General features: G+C 41.0%; 2 protein-coding genes across 8 annotated transcripts in view; one reads left to right on the top strand and one right to left on the bottom strand.

The window, feature by feature from the left end:
* adamts6 (ADAM metallopeptidase with thrombospondin type 1 motif, 6) overlaps window positions 1-18458 on the bottom strand; it is a 66134-nt gene extending 47676 nt beyond the window's left edge. For 2 of the 4 annotated variants that reach the window (XR_011686285.1, XM_071465741.1), the window contains exons 1-8: window positions 15847-18458; window positions 15356-15744; window positions 12790-12964; window positions 11927-12150; window positions 11386-11469; window positions 9235-9380; window positions 5850-5893; window positions 2769-2874 (exon numbers count right to left, since the gene is read on the bottom strand). Coding sequence is in view for 3 of the 4 variants with exons in the window: in XM_071465741.1 (XP_071321842.1) it covers window positions 2769-2874; window positions 5850-5893; window positions 9235-9380; window positions 11386-11469; window positions 11927-12150; window positions 12790-12964; window positions 15356-15744; window positions 15847-15946 (1268 nt within the window). In the remaining variant the exon portion in view is untranslated. The remainder of the gene's footprint in view (window positions 1-2768; window positions 2875-5849; window positions 5894-9234; window positions 9381-11385; window positions 11470-11926; window positions 12151-12789; window positions 12965-15355; window positions 15745-15846) is intronic. The other 2 variants (XM_071465743.1, XM_071465742.1) reach the window with 2 other exon arrangements.
* Window positions 13648-23294, top strand: plac8.2 (placenta associated 8, tandem duplicate 2). Of its 4 annotated transcripts, none has more exons than XM_071465750.1 (5): window positions 13648-13835; window positions 21872-21997; window positions 22129-22253; window positions 22782-22890; window positions 23024-23294. In XM_071465750.1, the coding sequence occupies exons 2-4, from the start codon at window positions 21913-21915 to the stop codon at window positions 22884-22886; spliced, it is 315 nt and encodes a 104-aa protein (XP_071321851.1). In that variant the 5' UTR covers window positions 13648-13835; window positions 21872-21912; the 3' UTR covers window positions 22887-22890; window positions 23024-23294. The 4 variants fall into 4 exon arrangements, with proteins under 4 accessions (XP_071321851.1, XP_071321848.1, XP_071321850.1 ...); XM_071465747.1 differs by having other exon boundaries at window positions 13653-13835; window positions 21892-21997; XM_071465749.1 differs by lacking the exon at window positions 13648-13835 and adding an exon at window positions 15706-15727 and having other exon boundaries at window positions 21892-21997.
* Window positions 23295-23604: the final 310 nt, after the last annotated feature.

Raw genomic sequence — 23604 nt, 5'->3', positions numbered from 1 at the left:
ACACACAAAATAAAAACTAGGAATGAATGCAGCTGCAATGATGGCCCTCTCTTTGGCAGTTAACTGCTCAGTTTGGATGGGATGACACTGGAAAGTCCAGGCTGCTGAACTGGAGAACGTCTCCCTCAGTGGCCCTGGCTGTAAAGTTCGAGCTCTGTGGCTCAGAAACAGCTGTGTGGAGGAGACCCAAGGGTCAAGGGTCAAACCCTGTCTGGAGCTCGGCAGGAACGAAAAAGTTCTAATCACCACTCTGATGCCTGCCTGTCAATCACCGGCTGCAGGTCTGAGCAGGCCGAGAGGTGGAGTCACCACCGACTCTTGCAAGGACAGAGGGGTGGGGGCAGGGTGGGGGTCCTTTAGATCAATCGCTGCACCAGACACCAGAGAGAGAACCAAAACCCAAACAACTCCCAACCTCGTGGCCTGTTATGAAAGCTGCTCAAGAATTTATTTCACACTGAGGGCTGAAAGTAAATCATTTTAACAATTTTTACAAAAAGAAAAAAAAAAAACCTTATCTGTCTGGGTATCATTTGAGAGAAAATCTCACGTTACAGCAGGATGTCAAAGCTTACTTTTCCTTCCAGTCCAGGAGCACAAATCAGGTCTAATGTATATAACAAACCCAACCACATCGCACAGCCCGACCCTGTTTTTCTAAGGCTGGCGTTTATGACATTTTACCCTACTCTGGAAATAAATCAGCCCGCTTGAAACCCTGCTGCAGTGTGTTTTTTTTAAACATCCTCTAGAAGCAGAGACTATTTTTACAACTGCCCCACAACAGAAGCAGACATGAGACATAATAAAGGAAATCGCCATCTTGCTGAACTCTCTCGAGAGGGATACGTAGACTAATACATCATCATTATTTTGCTTTATATTCAGGAAGAAAGAGCCAGAGGTATGTGGACACTGACATTTGCATGAGGAAATATGTGGAGATACAGTTCAAGACGTCTGCAGGTCTGGCAAAACCCAAGTAGTAAGTAATGTTTGTTTAAGAGCAATTATTAGAGGGTACAGTTGTGAAAGTGATAAAAGGTTTTACAGCGATCTGAAGCAAAAGAAGGAATCCCACTTGCTAGAGGTGTGGACTCGACCTGACAAAATCAAAAGAGACTCACAGCTCGACCCTGACTTCAACACCAGTGACTCGTGACTTCCCTTCACTTTTAGCCTTTTGACTTTGAATGGCTTGACATCCAAACAATTGAAGATTATTTTATAAAAAAGACTTCAGCCAGGCGAGCAGCTCCGTGAGGCTACGCCGAGTCAAAGTGGTGCTTTGTGCTAACATTTACTAGTTAGCACCAAACAGCTGAGAATGATGGGAATGTCATTAGTTTTGACAGTAGCTGGTCATAAACAAAAATATCGGACACCTGATGATGGCATTAAATAAAAAAGTTCACTAATCACCAAAGTTATTACACTTAATCCTGAGGGGGGCATGAATGTGTGGACCAAATTACATGGTGATGAATTCAACCACAAGTCAGGAGCTCAACTAAGTCATTAGGTTTCATCAAAAGTTTTAAGACAAATGAATTCAATACGAATGCAATTTATTTTATGGAATTATATTTATCAAGTTTATTTTGTATTTGATGCTTTGTACTTGCTATTTTATCTTTTACTGTACGTTGTAAGGTGTCCTTAAATAAACTTCTTCTTTTTCTTCTTTTTATTATTATTATTATTATTAATAATAATTGATACTTGTGACTTGACAATGATGATCATTTAAGAATGTGTTTGTATTGTTGTCTTAAATGTCTCCGACTGTTCTTTCATATCTGTACAAAGTTGTTGTAAATTGCTCGTTTCAGCCTCGTGTTTATGAGGAGGTGAGCGGTCGTGAGATTTGATCACTTGTTTAACGAACGCTCGTAAAATTGTCATGTGATCTGAATAAAGGTTTCATTCATAAAAAAAAGACATCACACATGTGGTTGTGCAGTCGTTTAAGGGGACCAGAAACAATTACAAAATATTACTAAGCTGCCAAGAATGTGTCATCAGAGCGGTGCTGCACTCTGACAGAAGTAAAGACGAGCAGGATGAGTGAATCTTTAACAGTGACGGTGATGTTACACTGTCAGATGTAAGAGATGTTTCTGTGGACAGAGCATAAAAACCCAGAGGCTGCTGTGTGTCAGACTTTGTCAATGAAAACAAAAAATCTGGACAAAAAGGAGGAAAAGATAAAACATCAAACCCTTTCAGATGACAACATGGTGAAAAGAACAATAATTTTGAATTAGCTGAGTTTTCCAACCATTATTTTATTACTGATGAACCAGAAAATATTCACATTTAAGAAGCTGGAACCAAAGAATTGTTAAATTTTCCTCCTAAAAAATTACTCAAAGAATTGTTCAATTATCAGAATTGTTCACAGTTAATTTTTTGTTGATCCACTGATTGATTTATGGACTAATTGTTGCAGCTTTAAAGATATTTAAACTCTAAATTCATTGATCAAGGCTTTATAATTCTCAAGTTTAACAAGTTTCCCCCACGTGGAAAGACTCAGACCATCCGTACATGGCTCATATGACAGGTCATAAATCTCAAGAGAAAATATTAAACACTTGAAAATTAGTGAAAGTGACAAGATCTCTTAAATCTCTTAAACCTGATCTGTTCATACGAGCGGCTCTCGCACGAAGCCCCTTGGCTCTGTCCCACCTCTGCTATTTGCATCAGACAGTAATGTCAAATTTTATATTTTATATTAGGATCTTAAAAGTCTTAAAACTCACTTGTGGCCGATCTCATGAGCGATGGTGAAAGCAGAACTGAGGCCGATGTCTTCATTGATGCTGCAGCTCCTCTCCGGCTCACACATTCCAGCCACTGAGGCCAAGCCTAGACACACACACACACACACACACACACACACACACACACACACCAGACAAACACACAAACACAGGGTCAAGATGTAGCATTCTGAGTCATGGTCATAAAATCAGGACTGCACACATACAGTGGGCCTGTTTACAGCAGCGCTGAAAGACTATCTGCTGCTATACGTAGATTCACTTTGGGGGGTTGGGGAGTTGACTTTAGCATCACCGGCTAGACAGCTTTTTTTTTTTTTTTTTATTTCTTGCAAACTACAGAGACTGCTGGAAAATGTCTAGACAAGGGTTAGATTTATACATTTCAATTCATGTAACAAGGGATCGCCTAAAACGCGAGCCAAGGAAGGGAATATAAGACGCCCCTCACCAACGCTGTGCCCCACCAGAAAGCTGTCAGAAAATATAGATGTTTTCCTCATTTTCAAAACTGGAGTCAGAGAACGAGAGAAAGGGGGGTGGGGGCTGAGAGAGGGGAGGGTGTTCAAAGTTAAAGCCTCTCCACAATCCAGGTGTCGCAAGTCCTTTTTTCCTACAGCCTGACAGGTCAGATAGGGAGACAGGAGGCAATTCTTCACAGATTATATCTACAGGTGACTGGAGAGTGGATCGTATGACAGCGTAAAGCAGGTGTGTGTGTGTTGGGGGATGTGTATTAATGTGTGTGAAGTGTTTTAATTGTTCTTTAAAATGGTTGAAGAGGTGTAGAAATCATTTACAAAACTTAATTTCCCAAAAAAAAAAAAAAAAATTTCCAACTCAACTCTTGTTGTGTTGAGTCATGCAGACAGTTTTGGCTTCATTTGCCCGTCTTTTCTTAGACTTGTGATTCATCTCCAATACAAAATAAGTGAATGGGATTTATTTGTGGTGCTCACATCATTAAAAAAATTTTTATTCTGAAAACATTCAACAGTAACACGTCGTTCTTAACAGTAACCCTAATACTCTGGATACTCGTCAAGTTTCCATCCACATGAAGCACAAATTTTAACCACGTTTCCAGAAAACCAGCCAGAGAAAATAAATGCTAATTAATGCACATTTCCATCCACTACTGTTATGTAAGTAATTAACACTTCTCTACCCAGGCGTCATTAAGTACACACTACTGTAAAGGAAGGGGGTGCATGCAATGAGGTGGTGCATTGAAAAGAGCATGCATACTGAAAACCTGCATAAAAGCAGGTGGATGCATCAGTCCACAGTTTTTACCTGAACTGCTTTCTGGGAAAATAAAACCAAAACAGCGTTGATATAACAAGGAGTACATCAGTTGTGAGTTTATTAGAGGTGGTTTCAGTGTTATTAAGCCAACACTCATTGTGGTGGATAAAATAGTAAAGAAAACTGAATATTATAACCTTCATGAAGGGAGGATTTATGTTGAATGACACTGCATTCGTTTTAAATGGGTGCACCTAATAAACCCTTTATTTCGATCTCAAGAAATTCAAACTCTCAATTTGTTTTGCATGCACAGACATCATTATATAACTCACTGTCGAGGCCCTAGCGTGCTCTGAGATTTTTCCAAAGTGTGATATTGATAAACTTGATAAACCAGTGAGCGACTGCATGAATCACGTTTCAGAGGTCAGCGCTGCTTCAGATGTTCCTGTATAGTTTGCGTGAACTCTTTGCCTCGCTGCTAAAAGTGGCATGGCTTTTGTATCCTCTTTGCTAAGAGGCTAAACAAGAATAGACTCGCAAATCAGGAGGCCACTGAAACCATTACATTACAGGGGAAAGAGGGAGCCTGAAGGTGAAGAAAGGAGGTGGAGAGGGAGGGAAAGAAAGGAGGGTGGCTACTCTGCGATTAGTTTAAGAATGTGTGTGTTAGAGAGAGTAAAGTGACACACACACACACACACACACACACACACACACACACACACAAATTGCAATGCAAGTGTTTTCTCTTAACACCCGCGTGGACTGTGTATTATCTCCAGCCCCGTGATTACTCGGTGACCCTAAAGGCCAGCGATCTGACCCGGGAGCATGATCCCAGAGAGGAGAGGGAGGGGAGGAGGTGAGAAGGCGGGGGACGGGGGGTGGGGGGTCAGCGAGCAAGACAACGAGGAAGTCAAGCAGATGCCAGGGCAATTAAAGCGACCGGGGAATGTGACGAATGCGGTCAATCTGTCAAACCACCCCTGAAGTCACAATATTACCTCCAAGATATACTGTGGTGCCTGCAGGGCCTTTACAAAGATAAGATGAGGAGAGGAGAAGGCCTGGGTGGGTAGGAGGTTTGGGGTGGGGCGAGGGGTTGTGAAGAGGGGAGGGAAAGAGAGAGGAGGAGGTGGGTGGAGGGGGGTCTCTGCCACTGCTTGCTGTCCTTTTTCCACCCCCAACACCTCCACAACCAGCATATCACCCAATCTATCTCCCTCCTGCATACTCTAACACTCCCTCTAATTGTCCTTTTCCCCTTCTATTTTCCTTTCAACTCCTCCTCTTCTTCTTTTCTGTCACTACTCTCCTCTTTATCCTTCAGTACCCCCACCCCACCCCCTCGACTTTCCAACACATACCTTTTCCTTTCTCCCTCTCAGCCCCGGTGGAAGTGTAAACACCTTAGACAAACTGAGGTTAGAGGTGGAGGAGACAGACAGAGGAGTTTTGTAAATGCGAGGTGGCGAGAGAGGGTGACCACGGCTGTCCAGGTTCAGGGCTCCTGGCCTCAGCCAACAAGAGGAGAGCCGCTGAGGAGCCATAATAACACAAGTGAAAACATCCTTCTCATTATGTCTTGCAGGAGCCGTCTGGCGTTCATCTAAGGGAGACTGTGAAGGTCGCTAAATAAGGTTTGTCTGAGGACACGCTGAAGGTGAAAATGAAAACCTCTCCAGAGGGGAGAAAAGAGAAGACTGAACTCCTAAAGCAGAGAATCATATAGCCAGCGGCAGCTAAGGTTACCTTTTTGGCAAGAAAACACATGTTAAAACACTGTGTATAAACTAGTCCACTCACCTAAGGTACCACAGGGTTTGTTCTTGTAGGTGCAGATGTCATACCTGAGGACAGGCAAGAAAAGGGAAAGAACACAAATAATTAAATTAAATGAAATTAATTCAACTTTTTTTTTTTTTTTACATGTACAGTTTTTTCTTCCACTGGCTGTTTGCCACTCCATTCTTTCCACATTTAATCACACAGTCTGGCGAGATATAATCTCAACCTTTAGCATAACAATAGCTAATAATGAAGTTGTGAGAACACCTGGTTCAGTCCTCCGTCTATAGTATGAGCCGTTAGTGAAATGTCATCCAGGCTAACGCAGAATTAGAATAAAGTGAAAGGCTTTGGTCCTGCTGTGTCCCTACTGTTAACCCCTGTAACTCACATACATGTAATCTAATAGAGCAAAGGGGGGGGGGGGGGGGGGGGGGGGGGGGGGGCCTGAAGACTCTCAAGCCACAGTGCTTTAAGAACACATCATACATTTCAAATAAATGATCCAATCATTGCTAAAGCTTTTAATCTATTAAAACCAAGGGCACAGCAAATTTAATTTCATCCTCCTTCCCCTCTCTCCCTCCCTCCCTTTCTCTCTCCATAAACTCCTCTTCCTTCCTTCTCCTCGCTCTCTCTCCCTCCTTCCCCGCTGGAGCAGCTCCAAACCAGTGAGGAACAATCATGACCTCGTTCAGGACATCTATTTGTTTTAATGTTTTTCCATAATTATAAAGATGAGGAAGGTGAATCATCTGAACGAAAAGGTTTTGTGTGTCCGGTTGGTCAATGTTGACGCAGTAGTAGTTTACCATCAACAGACACGACAAGTAGTTAGTAAATGTACATCACGAGTCATGAGTCTTTCCTTTCCCCAAATGAGTATTAATATAAGTTGCTCTAACTCAATTAGTCCTGTCTTATTAATGGAGAATATGGGACTAGGTGTTGGATACAGCCCTAAAACAAATAGTTTTACAGATTAATTCTTTATTCTTAAATTAATTAAAAGAGATAAAAACAAACCACAACATTTGGTTCCACTCTGCCTGTAAAACACTCACCCTGGTTGAATCTAATTCCTGATTCTTGTATTATACTATACTAACAGTTGTCAAATCTCACTGACATAAAAAAAAAAAATGTATAAGTCAAAAAGCAAGAAATAACCTGTTATGCAAACCTGACTCAAAATCACACAAAATAATCATGACAGCTTATTTTCATGCTTGGATCTGAGGCTGCAACTACTGATCATTTTCTTTACAGATAAATCTGGTGAATATTTCCTCAATCAACTGATTTATCATTTGGTTTATACAATGTCAGAAAATGCAGAAGAATGACCATCACAAGTCCAAGGTGGCATCTTCAAATGTTGTTTTTTATCTGACCAACAGTCCAAAAGATATTCAGCTTACAACGATATAAAAACACAGAAAAGCAGCGAATTCTCACATGTGAGAAGCTGGAACCAAAGAGTGTTTGGTGTTTTTACATAAAAAATGACTTATACAATTTATCGATTATTAAAATAGCTGTTGATTTAATATTAAACGCACTGATGACTCAATAAATGGATTCATAGAGTCAGCTCTTCTTTGATTACTAATCCAAAGACGCAACGCTCAGCTTGTGCTGCAATCATCAGCCATCTTTAAATCATACTGAACCTTTTCAGGCACATTCCACCATCAAGGAATGTCTGACTGCTCCTCCAGACGTGGTGGTTAATAAGAGCTTCCTGGTGTCTACCATCAGCTATTTATACGATCTCCAATGTTAGCATCTCTGAGCTCAGCTGGTGCGTCCTCCCCACAGCTTATTATCTCATTATCTCTCGCCTACGCTTTGCCCTTTGCCTTGGTTTAACTATTCACCAATACTATATTTATTCAAACCATATGGAAGTGACTCAAAACACTGAGGTTAATTATGGGCTTGGCTACCAATCTGCAAAGACAGCAACAGCAGTGTTGATGTGCGCCATCTGCAGGCAGTAAAGCTTCTATAGAATTTATGCATATGCCCCCTGCAGGCAATGAGGAAAACTTGTTTGACAAGTGTCTGAAAAAACTGAAATTTTGGCTTGACGATGGCGCGATAGATGAAGAGTCATGAGATCACTAAAGTTACTGAAATTCATCCCTATAGGGACCTGAATGTGTGTGCCAAACGTTATGGTAATCCCATCAATAGCTGTAAAAACCTGAACTCAAAACCACTAATGTGAAAGAAAAGTCAAGGGATCACTTAAGTTATTAGGACTCATTGTCTAGTGAACACAAATCTCTATACATCATTTCATGGTAATCCATCCAATAGTTGTTGAGATATTTCAGTCTGGACCAAATCGGTTTACACTGCTAGCATAGCTAAAAATGGAATATCATTGTTTCCCCACTAACCTTAAATTGAATTTGAATTATTTATTCTATTTAATAGAAATGATGCAAATTAACACAGTTCCAATACTAATGATTAATTACTAATTATTCTAACAGTGGACACTTTTAAAAGTGGTTCAGCCTCACTGCTTCCACCAAGTTGCACCTTTTCTCAGCAAACACACTCTCATAAAACGGCAGACAAAGGAAGCTACTTCCTAAAGTAGCAAATTAAAGAGTTGCTGAGACCAAAACAGAGCTAAAAGCTTTCATTTGTCAGGTCTCCATTGGGATTATATTGTTGCTTTGTCTCTGCTTGATGTATATGTGGAAGAATTGTTTGCTAGCAGATAAGCTATAACAACTTTATGTAGATCTGGTCTGGTAATAACCATGCAGCTACCCTTTGTAGACTTTAAGGCACCTGACATGACCGACAACAAGCAGGAGCACACTAATGATAGCGAGGTCGTTTTATACAGAGCCCAGAGAGTCAGAAACCTTGGCTTTAGCCCATGTCAATCAAAGAGAGCCATCCTCTCTCGAGACAAAACCAATGTGGGGAATGTGTTCTTCAGTTGCTAGGTTATGTGACCAAAACAGCCCTGGCAACAATAAAGCCATTTCCAGGTAATAGCATAGTTTTATTGTTTTATTTTCAGAGCTGAGGTCTTTATTCCCATCCGCTGTAACAGTTACAGATTAAGTGTGTGTGCAAGAAGTGGACTTTTGGACATTTGGACAGTAGTTTCAGTGCTGTAGCTGCTGGCCACCTCAGTTAGCAAGCACACACACACACAACTACAGTCTGAAGCTGAGCCATGACCGCACAGCCTTCATGAGCCAACAGCACAGAAAATAACCTGCAAACTATTTTCTCAAAATTAGAAAATTAGCACTACTTACAACGAAAGTAGCAACTGAAAAGAACAGCTCTTACTCTTTGAAGTGCATGAAACCGTGCCGAAACATTACACCAACGTGAGGAAAATGTGGTCTATACAGAGCACACTTACCGTGTGATTAGGACAGCGTTGTCATGATGAGCCATCCCATTTTCAGGAATACTGTTGCCATCGCCGTGATGAGACAAGATGGACTTCTGCCACTTACAGAAACTATCCAGAGACTTGTCAGCATGATGGTTAATCTCCAGGTTAGGCTGCAAAAGACAACACAAAACACATGCAATAGGTTGCAACAGTATAATAACACAAAACAGTATGTTAATATAAAACACAATACAGTTTCTCTCAGTGCATTAGAATATTGTATTGTATTGTTTAATGTCATCTCTTATTGTGTTGGAACATATTGTCATCTGGTATCATATTAAACAGTTTTATATCAGATCATTTTGTGCCTATCGAATTTTTATATCATGTCATACCGATCATGTGACAGAAGACATGATCAATGTGTTGCATCATGTTATCATATGGTACCGTATCATTTGGTGCGGTGTGTGTCACATATTTTGTTGTATTGTATCATTTTGTATCATATTGAACTGTGTCCTGTTGTGTTGAATCGTGTCATATCACACTGTATCAACCAGAATGCGTCAGATCCTATCGTGTTGTGTTGTTAGCGTGTGGTTATCGTATCGTATTGTGCTGTGCCGTGTGTTGGGTTATATCATTTTATGTCGTATCGTGCTGTGTTATACGATGTCGTATCATATTCTGTTGAATCACATTGTATCGTATCATATCGTATGTTGTGTCATGTTGTTTTGTATTGTATTGTACCATATGGTAGCACGTCTTCTCCTAGCATTTTATAACATTTTGTGCCGTTTCTTATTGTGTCATATTGTAATGTATCGTGTTAGATTTCATGTTTTACAATGTGATATATAGTGTTGTATCGTTTACAGTACAGTACAGTACACTGTACCAAACAACTTGAAAATACCCTTTTTATGGAGAAAACATGTGGACTAATTGAAAGCAGTTGTAATAATGCCTAAGCAGTACATTTCTAAGAAAAAAATATCAATGGGGCTGTCACGTAGCTCAGTGGTATGGACGCATATCATGATGTCCCCACAACATCCCCAGTGCAATTACAGCCTGGCTGTCTCGACTGTCTACTGTCCAATAAAGGCAAAAAAAAAAAAGTGACAGTGTCATGAAACTGCTAACCACTGAGCCACTCAGCCGTCAGAGTAAAACGATTATCTGGATGAATTATATGGAGGAGGATTGTACTGGGATCAGTGAGAAGTTGGAGAACAAGTTTCTGGAACAGCTAAATGATTTTGTATTTGATTTAAGCGTAGATGCACTTCTAGTAAAGGTAAAAACCGTTAATAGCAGGAAGAGTTAGACGAGTCGGAGAAGGAGAAGAACGAGGAGCAGAGGAGAAACTGTATTTTCAGAGTAGCTGAAGTTTTACAAAAAGCAGGAGAAGGGGAAAGAGGAGCAGTAGGGAAAAAAAGGACAGTTGGGGAAGTTGTAGTGGAGTCTGCAAAATGCATCTACCTCTATGAATGTAATAGGTTCAATTATAGCAAACCATTACGTTTCCAGCTGATGATGCAGTGCTGAACTCAGCTTACCCACTGATTGATTACAGCACAATACTGAACAGCTCAACAGCCCATCGGTAAATCCACTTTCTTTACAAAATGTATTTTAGCTGTATTTTTTATTCAGTTAATCCATAACCAGGGCAGATGGACTAGTACTTCCTTCCTTTTGGATCAAAGTGTGGCTCTACTTAACATGAAAACTTGTTTTTTGGAACAGATGCTACATAAAGAGCAGCTCTGACCCCTTTGGAAAAAGCAGATGCTAGGAAGACACTCTGTTTCTCCCATCACACATACATACACATGTAGAGCGCATGTAAAAATCCTCAATCGAGGCTCCCTAAGGGAAGATGCCTGAGCACATCTTTCATCTGAAGTGGTGGCCATATGGTGAATAGTCTCTCTTCTCTCTCCCCTTCAGCCTCGGCAATCACATAAAAAACTGCAGCCCACTCACGCCAAGTGTATCAGTTATACACTCACTACAGGTGAAGGTACAGACACTATAAAAAAGGGCTCATGATAATAATTATGGTAATACTGAATAGATGGTTTAAAGTTAGTGAAATGAATGAAAAAAAAAAAACAAAAAAAAACAAGGGTCCAGGGCAGAGGGAGATTTTTTTCTTACCTGATCTTCAGTCAGAACAATCAGCCGGGTCACAATAATGTTCACAACATTTCCTAGACTGGCATCACGGTAAAGTTTGGCAACCTGACCTCCAGAAAAGAAGAAAAGACACAAAGTCAGACAAATTGTGTCCATATATCACAGCATCTAATCCTCCCTCCATCACTGAGCACGTTCAGTGACAATCCTGTAAAAACTATGAGAGCTGCAACAATTACTCGACCAAATATTTGCTGGTCTCAGCTTCTAAAATGTGAGGATATGGTGCATTTCTTTGTTGTTCATGACACTACGCTGAATATTTTGGGGTTAGGACGTTACATTGGGCTGTTGTAAACTGTAACAGGCATGTTCCACTGTTTTCTGACATTTTGTGGTCAAAAAAATTCACTGATAAATTAAAAAACATAATGGACAATGAAAATAAAAGGCTCTACACATTACAAAATATATTCACTTGTTAAATTGGAAACAATTAAAACTATGTCCAACTGTGTGGTGGATGAAGACAAACATGACCAAAAATTAGGATCAAACTTACAATATTCATTACGGACAAGATGTAGTGCTCAATGTCTTTGCGTCCATGGTAACCGACCATCATTTTATCAGCGACCACAAGCGTCTCCACGAAGCGCTCGGTGCTGACGGAGCGCCTTTGCCTGTGGGTGCTGTTGGACTGCTCGCTGTCGTTCTGGGGGAGAGGGGACGAGTGGACAGGGGAAGGAGTGCTAAACTGGCAAGGTGCACTGCTTTTAATGAGGTCTGTGAATGACAGGGAGACAACGACAGGCTGCAGTGAATTGTGTCAAAAGTGTCAATCTCCATCAAAATTATAATGCATCATCTATGTGAGGGAGCTGGTAGATGCACATAGGAAATCTGGCCCTTTGAACCTTGCGGCTAAAGCCTTTGCTTTATGACCCAGATGCTCTGGGAAAAAGCTATAAGATGATACATGTTAGGGCACGTTAGCTTCCTGGCGATGACAGCCTTTGCTGTTTCTTATAAGACCTTGGCCCAAATACCTAAATATCCACCTGGTTCTTTTTCCAATTCGTCATATCTCAGGGGCCAGAGTGTTTGGGGGCACTGAGTTGTCTAAATTTGAAAATCTGAACATGATTGCTGGTTCTATAAATAGGATTTGTGCTTCAATAAAAGTCAGAGCCAAGTACTCTTTATGCACTGAAGGGCCTTTTATGAAAGCTGGAGCAAGACTTTCTCTTACAGGTTGAAAGGTGTCCAGGCCAGGAGCAACTATAGCACACAAGAGGCCCGGTCATGTCTACCAGAACCTGGGCCTAGAACCAAACCAGCACTTCCTCTAACCTGCTATGTATAGTTATTCCTTTACGTCAGTTCCACCCACACAGAGTCCAACCCAGATGGAGGTTCACCAACCTGAAATGCCACAGCTGAACTCCTGGCTATGCTCTTGCGGTGAGGGAATGGCAGACATTTTATAAATAACATGTTGCTGTGCTTCTTCCAGGTTCCATTCACTGGAGGTGGTGGAGGATATGTTCTTTAATGGCTCTATTAAATACTGTTCTTCCTCTGTTGTTATAACACCATGCTTGTTGGGGGGGGAATCAATGAAAGAAACAGGTTACAAACACAAGCAAACATCAAAGTTAAATGCATAAACCTCAAGAAAAAATTATATTTCTTACTTTTTATGTACTTCACCTATTTTACTCATGAAGTTCAGTTAAGATGTAAGTGTGTGTTCAGACTGAGTGCGAAGCAAACTTCAGACATGATCGCATACAAGGTGAATAGAGGGCCAAAGTGAAAAATCCAGCCTTGTGCAGGGAGACTTTCTCAACAGTATGTCATGTGACTTGCCTCATATGTTTAGATGAGGATGATAGTTTTTTGGAAAATTATCTAGTATTGCTGTTTAATTAATATTTATGTTTTTAGCAGCCTTTTAATTTCCCATAAACCCTAGATGTTCACGGGCTAAACGTCATGACTCAACAGAGGAGATGAGTCCATGAGTGCGTCGAGGGGTCACCGTTAGTTCAGACATGTCTTCAGGGCAAAGAGGACTGAACTCTGCACAAGTTTTCAGCAGCAGAGATTACACGTAGAAAGTTTAGAAAGTTGAAAAAAATGACTTTAGAAAGGTGTTGGTGTGTTTTATGGATATACAATTAATTATGATGATACAACAACAAATGCTGCCGTGCTTATAGTTTTTTCATGAGTAATCGGTGTAATTGTACATTATCATTAGAATAAAGGAGGCTTGAAAATTGTCATAGCAACTGCTGCTAACTGAACAAGTTTGAAAGTAAATACTAAAAACATTTCCTGTGTCTGGACTTGGGCAGAAGCTTTGTGTGAGTCCCATTTAATGAATCTGCTTCATAAACGTAAAGAGATAAGTGGATGAAGGAGAGAAACCGGAGGGAAAGAAGATAAAAGAGCCGGAGTTTCTGGTGAGTTTTTAGGTCAGAGGCTGAGCTGAGCCGCTAGCTAGCTAGCTTACGTTAGCTAACGCTATCTTAGCTAGCGTTAGCTAACGTTTACACAGCTCTTAGGTTGTTTAGAGAGAAGAAACATAAACTATCAAATTTGTGCAAAATATTCATGGCAAAAAGTGGCTTTGCTTTCTGTCTGAACACACCGTCAACAGTCAAATTTCTTATGTGGGTCTAAAGGAAAGAAATTTCAGTCTGAAAACTTAAGCTAACCCTGATGACGTCATCTGGGTTAGTTTAGCTTGGGCTGGAGACATTTGGTGACATTTTGGTGACATTTTTACAGCAAGCTGACGTTAGAAACTGTGGTGTTAAACATACATGGGCTTTTACCAGGCCGGGGAAGTCTGATGAAAGATGCTATTGAGTTGCATTATGGAAACTGCAGGGGTTTGACTCATACTTGGGACAAGCAGTCGGGATATCGCAGTCTCTTGCAGTCTCCTGCTTCTGATGGGGTCATTAGTCACTAGTCTTCAGTCGAACCCCAAATAATCAATATTCCATTAACAACAACATTAAAATATCGTTCTTTAACCTCAAATACCAATGGAGAGCCCTTTAAAATGAGTTTGTGAAAAACACTGGTCTGACTCTGTAAAAACCACAATGACAGCAATTAACCACACGTCTCACTAGCAAACAGAAACATCTTCGATTTATGGCTTTAATAGTGTGTGATGTCAAGACCTCAAACTGCACAGACAGTTGATTACATTAAAGTACAGACACATTTGTGTCCATTTTTGGTGCTGTTAGAAAAAAGGGCAAACACTAATTCAATTTATGATACTTGGTGCAGGTCTTGCCAACACATTTGGCTCCATGTTTTCTCCACATGACTCCATTTCCCAATAAGAGGCAGGGCCTTTTTCCCTTCTTTAGAGTTATACTGAAGCAAGGAGGGACAAAAGCTTTTAAAAGTTCTTCCAATTCCTTGATTAGCAGAAGAGAAGCTGGACAGTCACACAGTCTGTGGATAAAAGCCTGAGGACTAAAAGCTTCGACAGGATAATTAGATGCCTTGTTAGTGCTGCTCAGTTTATACATATCTACGAGTTAGACACATTATTTTACAGATCACAAGAAGGATCAACCAAAGAAAAGTGATCTGAACTGCTGCGGCTTTGAAAATTCATGCATTTGGTGTGATATTTAATGCACAAATGGAAAAAAAAGCCCTGATGCTCAGCACTAACACCGCTGCAATAGTGATACATGAGCATCACCTCACTACAAGCTGCCTGCAGACTCAGCGTGCCAAGTGGAAAGAGGCCAAGTTTGCGCTAAGCACACTACAATTGGTCTAATCCTGAAAGATTGGCTGACATGAGAGCAGCACAAGTTAGGTATATTCTGAAGTTAGTTTCAAGGTTTGTTTGAGGTAGGAAGTGGGAACTCTCTGTGGCTCGAGGGGCAGTTGGAAAAGTGTGAACTGGTCATTTTTAGTAATAATTAAAAGGCCACATTGTACTCACCAGGCCCTTGCAGTTGCTGAGCGCCACTCTGGTCGTGCTGTGCTGATTTCGCAAGAATCCAACATAGTGACAGTTATCTACCATGTTATGACGCCACTCCAGCCCTTCTTTGCCCCAATACTCCACTGTAAAATGTTTCGACACCAGGTGGGGGTTGAGTGTCAGGTTTAAATGAAAGTGCTTTCCGTAGGCTGACAGTCTGTAGAACAGCCGGGACTCTGGAGGGTCGGGGTCCAACGCAGGCACTGGCCCCATTATGGGGTCCACTGCCCCACGTCTCCGTCGGCCCGGCCGGTGGTGCTTCACAGTGTAGCTGAGGAACTCTCCGTTCTCATCCACCCGCACCGGGACAGTCAACTGGTAGTGCTGCAGGTAGGACAGGAACTCCTCTTTTACAGGAGAAAGGAAAGAAGAGAATGGAGAAGAGAAGATGTTGTGATAATGAACATACTGTTACAATAATCTTCCCGTCCACCCTGTCTACATCATACCTTGAGAGTTGTGCGAAAGTCTGTTGACGCTTTGAAATTCAGAAGCAGCCATCACCACCAGGCTCAGTGTCCAAGTCAGCGTCTTCCACAAAATTTCCATAATTCAGGGAAAGATGTGACATGGGGTGGGGGTAGAGGGTGCTACAAACGGGTTAAAAGCACACGGTCGGTCCGATGCCACACCATAACAAGTCCATGGTTTGTCTCCTTCGCTGAAATGTTCTCGTTGTGCTCGAAGGCTCATCCGGGTCTCAGATTTCTCCTGAAGGCAAGAACTTCCACATCTCACTGGCCTCTGAATTCATGTCAGCAGCTCGTAGAAAACACCGTAATCCATCAGACACAGTCACTCTCAGGTGTAACTCCAAACAGGAAGCTCTATATTGGGAACTTGTCTTGACCAATCCATCTGCATTCCTGTGGAGAAAGTCAATCAGAGGTTAAATGACCCTTTAACTCTAGGAATGATCACTTACTGAGATTGTTGTCTGTTGTAGAGCTGAAGCGATCAGTTGATTAATTGATTCGTCAATCGACAGGAAATTAATTGTCAACTAGTCTAATATTATTCTACCTTTTTTTAAGCAGAATGCCAAAAACTGTACTGTTTCCAGCTTCTCAAATGTCAGGATTTGCTGCTTTTCTCTGGTTTACATTATTGCAAAACCTCCAATGGACCAAATGTTTAACCAATTAATCCACAAATAGTTGGTAAATGACTCTGTGATGAACATCAGGGAACAACTAATGGTTATTTCCATTATTGACAGATTTTGCTTACTTAACTGATGAATCATTTCATCAACAAAATGCCAATTAGTCCAAAATGACATCTTGAAGTTGCTTCTGTTATCTGACCAACACTCCAAACCCAAAGATATAAACCAACATCAAGCTGCAAATCCTCACAATTTTGAGACTGGAACCAGAAAAACTTTGCTTGAAAAATGTCATAATTAATGTTCTGTTGTGCAACTAGTCAATTAATCAACTAATCATTGCAGCCTTGATGAAAAATAACCATTAGCTGCAGCTCTAGTCTGTGGGAAATGAATGACAATTTCTCACGGAGTTCATTATCTTTGAGTGGGAGCCCCTCACTCAACACATCGTTTAATTGAACACGTTATTTGACACCTGAAGAACAAACTGCCAGGAGCGGCACTGGCTTCAGTTACACTTCTGCCAAGTGCCACTTCCTTATTAATTAAATCTCGCTCTGCAGGAGATGACAGTTTAATGACTAATGGCTTTAAAGCGCGGTGTGATAAAAAAAAAAACAAACAAAAAAAACGAGGCTCTGCGGTGCAACTGAAGCGTAACGACCACATTAAGAGAAAGTGCATGAATCTGAGCAGCAGACGGTGCTGACCGGTCGACACGATGCAACTTCTGCAGGTTGTGGTTTTCCTCGCTGACGCGCGTCGCGGCACCATGTGCAAACCAGACCACTACAAACACACGTCAGCGGCTGCAAGTGATAGAGGGACGATGCCCAATGAGAAGCCAACGGATGACAGCGTTTGGAAACCGGGATTTTGCATGTGTGTGTGTGTGTGTGTGTGTGTGTGTGTGTGTCTTGAGCTCTAGAGCTGCAGCGGTCCAGACAGACAGACAGCGCTACCTACTTGGCCACTCTGACCCAGACAGTTGGCAGCCGGCCCGTGTGCATTACACCGGTACCTCAAACGCAACCTTCACGGAGCGTCTGCAAGTCAAAATGAGCTGTAGGTCTGTTATAAAAATCGCTGCCCTGTGAAGAAGTTTTTGGTAGTTAGTTGTAGCGGTGCAGACGCGGACTGCAGACCTGTAACTGTGCGCAGCTGACAGCCTGAAACTGCAGATCTACGGTGCGCAAATGTTCCCAAAGCTACACAGCTTTTTCCAAGCGAGTGCCCCCGAGAGACTCTGTCTGAACTCTCGGTGCCAGAGTTGAACGGGCTAAATGCTGGTGTGTAAACAGTGTCCGCTTCCCTAAGAGGATTTAAACGCTCACACGAATCTGCTCCCGACAAAAGCAGACTGAAAGACATCGTCTTATTCTCTACAGACGGGGAGTGTTATGTTATTTACCATGCTCATCTTCATTGTCAGCTCCGGTCCGAGTGTGCAGGTAGAGCTCGGGACAAAAGGCTGTGAAGTTCCGCACGCAAACCTCCTCAGCTCTCCTCTTTTCATCTCCTTATGGGCTCTGCCATCCTCTGAAACTGCAGTGAGATTCTCCCCTTCAGACCAGCAGCAGTATCTCAGACCAGACACTGTCACAAAAAAAAAAAAAAAAAAAGAGTCAGCCTTTCAAATTCTTGGATTTCCTCCAGCAGCAGAAGTATGTATTTCCATCAGTCGTCTTTATAGTGTAGACTTTGTGTTCTTGCTGCTGCTGGTGGTGCTGCTGGTGCTGCTGCTGCTGCTGCTGCTGGTGGTGCTGGTGGCTCAGAGTGGCTTAAAAAGTTAGTTGAGGTTGCAGAGGGTGATCTGCCACCTCACAAACCGCCACAGCAGACTTGCCTCAGAGGAAAGTGCATGCAAACACCAGCAAAAGTTGGCTTGGGGCTGCTCCTCCTCACTACATTGCAGAAACCGGGTATGTCCCACTCCCGGACAGCTTCAAATTGGCAGCTTTTTCGGGTTGGGGGGGGGGTGGGGGGTGGGGGTGGGGGTGGAGGGGTAGGAGGGGGGAGTGGGGGGTGGGAGTGGAGGGGGGTTGACGTCAGTGCAGATGTGCCTCTCTCCCATCAGCTGTGCGCATGTCTATCAGTGCTGCCCTGAAATAACACTTCAACTTCAGCCCTTTAAGAAAATACCCCTAAAGAGTAGGTGAGGAGGGGGAGTGGGGAGTGGGGGGGGGGGGGGGGGGGGGGGGGGGGATCTGCTTTTCTACATTTCAGAGGCACATAAAGTTATTGGTGGTTTAGAAAATTAAGATTTTTGCATAAACAATGTAATAAGAGCTTATAAAATTTGATAAAACTACCCAACATATTGTATTATATTGTAAAAGAGCTGAAATTATTAGAGATGAATTTGGTAGACACTTCATTTTGATTTGACTTGGATTTTGAGAATCATTTAAGTCATTTGGTTTCTCAGATGTAAAGATCTGCTGCTTTTCCTTTTGATTATTTGAGCTATTTTAATTTACTTTTTAATAATAATTTTAAGGCTTGGGCTGTTAGTAGGACAAAAATATTGTAAAGAATCAATGAATCGAGAAAACAATCAGCAAATCAGTTCATAATGAAAACAATCCTTAGTTGCAGCCCTACATTAAATGATTAAAACTAACTCCACCTTAACCAACTACAACGGTAAAATGCTGCACATTTACGCATTAGCAATAATGATCTAATGACATAATACAGAATATGAAGTAATACAGCGCTCATAGGCTTCATTTGTTATACATATAAATTACATAATATATTTATGTATTATTATACATTATACTTAAGGGAGTATTTCTACTCTGTAGAAATAATCGTATGAAATAAAACACATTGTTCGAAATTGAGGTGGTGAGTACTAAACTTTTTGACCTGCAGTGGTGGAGCAGTAATTGTGATTGTTTAATTAAGTTAAAGTATCGATACCAAACTGTGAAAATACTGCCTTGAAAGTAAAAGTCCTGCATTGAAAATGTTACACAAGTATAGCAAAATGTACTTAAAGCATCAGTCGTAAAAATACTAGTAGAAAATACTAGTACTAGTAGAAAAGTGTGCCTTGCTATATAATACAATTATATAATGACATTATTAATACTGTTGCATTAATGTGTACATATTATTTTAATGTTTTAGTTAGTCAAAGTTGAGTTTATCTATTTAATCTATAACAATGCATCTTATTTTATAAAATGATGATATGTTTTATAACTCAAATCTTCCTTTATTACCTGTGTAGGGAACTAGTTACTATAACTGTCAAAAACACGTAGTGCAGTCAAAAGTACAATATTTCCTCAGAACTATAGTGGAGTAGAGGTATAAAGTCAAATGGACAAATACTGATGTACAGTTTTTCCGTAAATGCACTTCACTATATTCCGTCATTGCTGTCTTGCGACTCTTCAAATGAAATGATCAGTTTTCCCCTCTACACTTGTCAGATGGTTTCAAACGACCATTTCAGGGCTGACACTGAGGTAGAACTCTCAATATTTAACAAAAATAAAACAAAGATTAGGAAAAACCTCCAAAATATACAACACAAACTTTATAAAGAACAGTTTTTTCTTCCTTCCTCACCCATTAATCATCTCATGACCCCTCAGATTTATCAGGTGACCTTTAGGAGGGGTCCAACACCTAGGTTGGGAACCACTGGTCTAAACTAGTTGATAATTATTTTCTACTTTGACCTGAAATAGGATTTTGAATGCAGGATTTCTACTTGTAATGAAGTATTTTTACATTAAGGTATTGACTTCTACTTCAGTAAGAATGAGAACACTTTTACCACCTCTATAAGTAAAAGTAGTGGCAAGTAAAAGTCCTGAGTACCTCTAAATTGTACTAAAAGTACTTTCCACCACTGGTAAATACTGATATTCTGCAGTATAAGTCTGGTGGATGGTGATATGAGCGACAGCAGACGATCACCCAGCAACCACCACTATCAACAAGGAACAATATCAGAGAAAAAGAACATATTCTGACACTTGTTTGGCACTAATGTTGAATTTAACGAATGAAAACTGATGTCATGCTAAATAAATATTACACAGCTTTGACTCACATCACCTGGGTTAACTGTGTGGTATCCTGAAAGGCAGTAATAATCAAATAAATCAAACCATCAGGCTGCTCAAAATACACACATTTATTGGCCATAAGGAATCAGGCTTGAAAGTTTGATGGCTAAATCAGTGGATGTACCCACTCCGGGGAAAGGTTGGGAAGTATTTTTAAGAGCCTGCTGTAGAGTACGCTAATGGCAGCCCCGTGTATTTTGGTGTAATTTAGCCCAGGTCTATCTTTAGTCTGTCGGAAATTGAAAATCATGCCTATTCCTGAGCTGCATTTACAGCTGCTCATTATGTAGGAGTCTATATCATTACAGTCAGGTCGTCATTACATGCTCTCCCGCACAGCCTGAGTAGGTGGCAGCTAGACGGTGGGAAGCGGCGCCACTGTGTGTCTGAGAGGAGCATAGCAGGGGCTTGAAACATCAAAATAAGTGTTCTCAGTTTATCTTTAAAAGAAAAACATGCTCATGTAATCAACACATTACATTTAACTCTTAAACCTGTGTACTCTTTCAAGGAGAAGCTCAATTCAGATTATTTGCAATATTATCTGCTGCAGTGAATCAGGACAAGGTGTGTGAGCTTTATAACCCTGATATTTATGATTCACAATAGATTGCATTGATGCACAATAAAAGAATGTTACCCCCCCCACCCTCCCCCACCCCCCCCTAATGATAATAAACAAAATATTAATATAAATTCAGATGCAATGGGTATACATTTAACAAAGTATTCTGCATTTTAAGAAAGCAAAACCACTTTAAATTTGAAATTAGCCACAGTTCACATTTGTCTGTAAAGTTAACACTTCCATCTAAAATGACGTGTGTGTTCCTTAAAATGTATTACGAGAAAAGAACATGTTGCGGTTTATTGCAGTATTGTGGGCTGGGTGTAGGTGGATTGAAAGGACCTCTTTTCCGGGAATATCTGTGCACAATAAAAGCGTAATAAAGCCTGTGATCAGCTGCTTTGATCAGTTATAAAGACTCGCCCTCCCTCCTGGTCTCAGTCAGTCAGGAGCTTCTGCTGTTCAGCTTCACCGTCCTTCAATTCTCCAACCATCTGGTAAGATTTACCTCCTATCGACTGCTTGAACTGGGAATACCAAACAGAAAGCTTTACTGTATGTGTCCGCTGCCATATTGTTTGATGTTCAAAAGAGGTGTAATTTATAGTTATCTCTGCCGGGGGAAGATACAGAAGTAAGGATCATAAAATAGGCCACAGCTCCTCATTGTTGGGCTCAAGAACAGTGATAAGAACAAACATCAGTCACACTTTTCTTCCCACAGAGAAAAGATTTTATTCCCATCATGGCTGTGACCGCTCAACCAGGCAGATACCCATCCTCTGACTTCCAGACCGGCCTGTGTGAGGTCTGCGACGACTGTGGGACCTGTAAGCATTCTCTTCATATTGTGGAAATGTTTTTTTTTTTTTTTTTTTTATAAAGTTAAGACTACATTTACATTTGTAAGATGTAAAGTGTGCCTTTTCACTATCATGCATTTCTTTTGCCTCTGCCTCAGGCTGCTATGGTTGTTTTTGCTACCCATGTCTGGGCTGCTCCATTGCCAGTGCCATGGACGAGTGCTGCCTGTGTGGACTGGGAATGCCCATCCGCAGCGTCTACAGGACCAAATACAACATCAGAGTAGGTTTTCAGTGGAGCTGGCTGACTGCAGGACTCACTGTTGACACTAAAAACTAAAGAACAAGAGTAATGTGTTAATGCCAGTTTATTTTAGTGAACCCCTGGTTATCGCCACCATCGGGTCAAAGATTTAATTCATCCAATACACTGGTTTATGACTAAATACCTGCAAATCCCATCAGTCTCAGTTTTACTTTGTGTTTAATGTTAATAACTAAATAAGTTGGTGAACATGGTGCCTATTCTGCCTGTAAAACAGCAGCATGTTGGCATTGTATTTGTTCTTTACACCAGTAATAATCTTACAACCTCTCGGATTGTTACCTTATCATCTTGTATTTGAATTATGACATGTATAGTTCACATGGTTTACAGCCTTGGAAATGTCAAAATTTGCATGATTGAGTAATCGAAACACCTGCATATATAATAATAAAACTGGGACAAAATCCAATGTTGACTGCCGTCAACCCCACCCCATCCAATAGAAACGCTTCACCTTCTGAGAGTAACTCTTTGTGTTTCCAGGGGTCAATGTGTAGTGACTTTATGACGGTCATGTGTTGTCCTGTGTGCGCAACCTGCCAACTGAAGAGAGATATTGACCGCAGGAAGGAGCAGGGCATTTTCTGAGCAGGTAAGCATCTTACGACGCCTCCAGAACACACCCATCTCATTCACACCACCTCATCATGACCTGTTACGTTCTCTTTAAGTTTATGGAGCTGTTGAAATGATGGAAAATCACAATCCTGTTTTATGCCTTCTAGTTGCTGCTGTGACACTCAGGAAGATGTAAATCTGATGGACTGCTGTGATGCTGAAGCATTTGTGTTGCATTCAATTGTTAATTAAATGGTAAACTGTATTAAAGCCTTTAATGCCGTTTGAAATTGACTATCCTTGTGAATTTTTTGGATGATGTATGAGAATAACAACATCCAGCCAGTTAAACATTAGCCACCTGGGACACAGCTTGACTGTGGTGAACAGTTGAACAGTCATGATTTACTGTTACAATAAAATCTAATTTTGTCTGTGTTGTGTTGTCCTGAGTAGTTGACTGGATGTGGAGAAGACTGCTGTTGATTTTTGGTTTTTAGTGAAATGTTTCAACAACTATTGGACAAACTGCCATGAAATCTGCTACACACATCCACATCCGTCTCAAGATGAATAACTTTGGTTATCCTCTGACTTTTCCTCTCGCACCATTATCAAATCAAACATTAATTTTGTCCACTAAAAAACTAATCTGCAAAATTAACACCATTCCCATCAGCCTCAGCTGTACTTTGTGTCTAATCCTAATTAGCAATTTCTAACACATCAAATTAAATAATAACATTAA

This window comes from Trachinotus anak, unplaced genomic scaffold, assembly GCF_046630095.1.
Source record: "Trachinotus anak isolate AG129_WGS33_773 ecotype Australia unplaced genomic scaffold, CSIRO_AGI_Tana_v1 ptg000028l, whole genome shotgun sequence".
NCBI lineage: Eukaryota > Metazoa > Chordata > Actinopteri > Carangiformes > Carangidae > Trachinotus > Trachinotus anak.
This window is presented reverse-complemented; position numbering and strand designations above follow the sequence as displayed.

What these genes read in the sequence shown, in the direction of transcription:
- plac8.2 (XM_071465750.1), top strand. Translation starts at nt 21,913, where the DNA reads ATGGCTGTGACCGCTCAACCAGGCAGATACCCATCCTCTGACTTCCAG. An exon ending in CTGCGACGACTGTGGGACCT is followed by an intron (nt 21,998 to 22,128) that starts GTAAGCATTCTC and finishes CCTCTGCCTCAG; the next exon opens with GCTGCTATGGTTGTTTTTGC. An exon ending in GGACCAAATACAACATCAGA is followed by an intron (nt 22,254 to 22,781) that starts GTAGGTTTTCAG and finishes TTGTGTTTCCAG; the next exon opens with GGGTCAATGTGTAGTGACTT.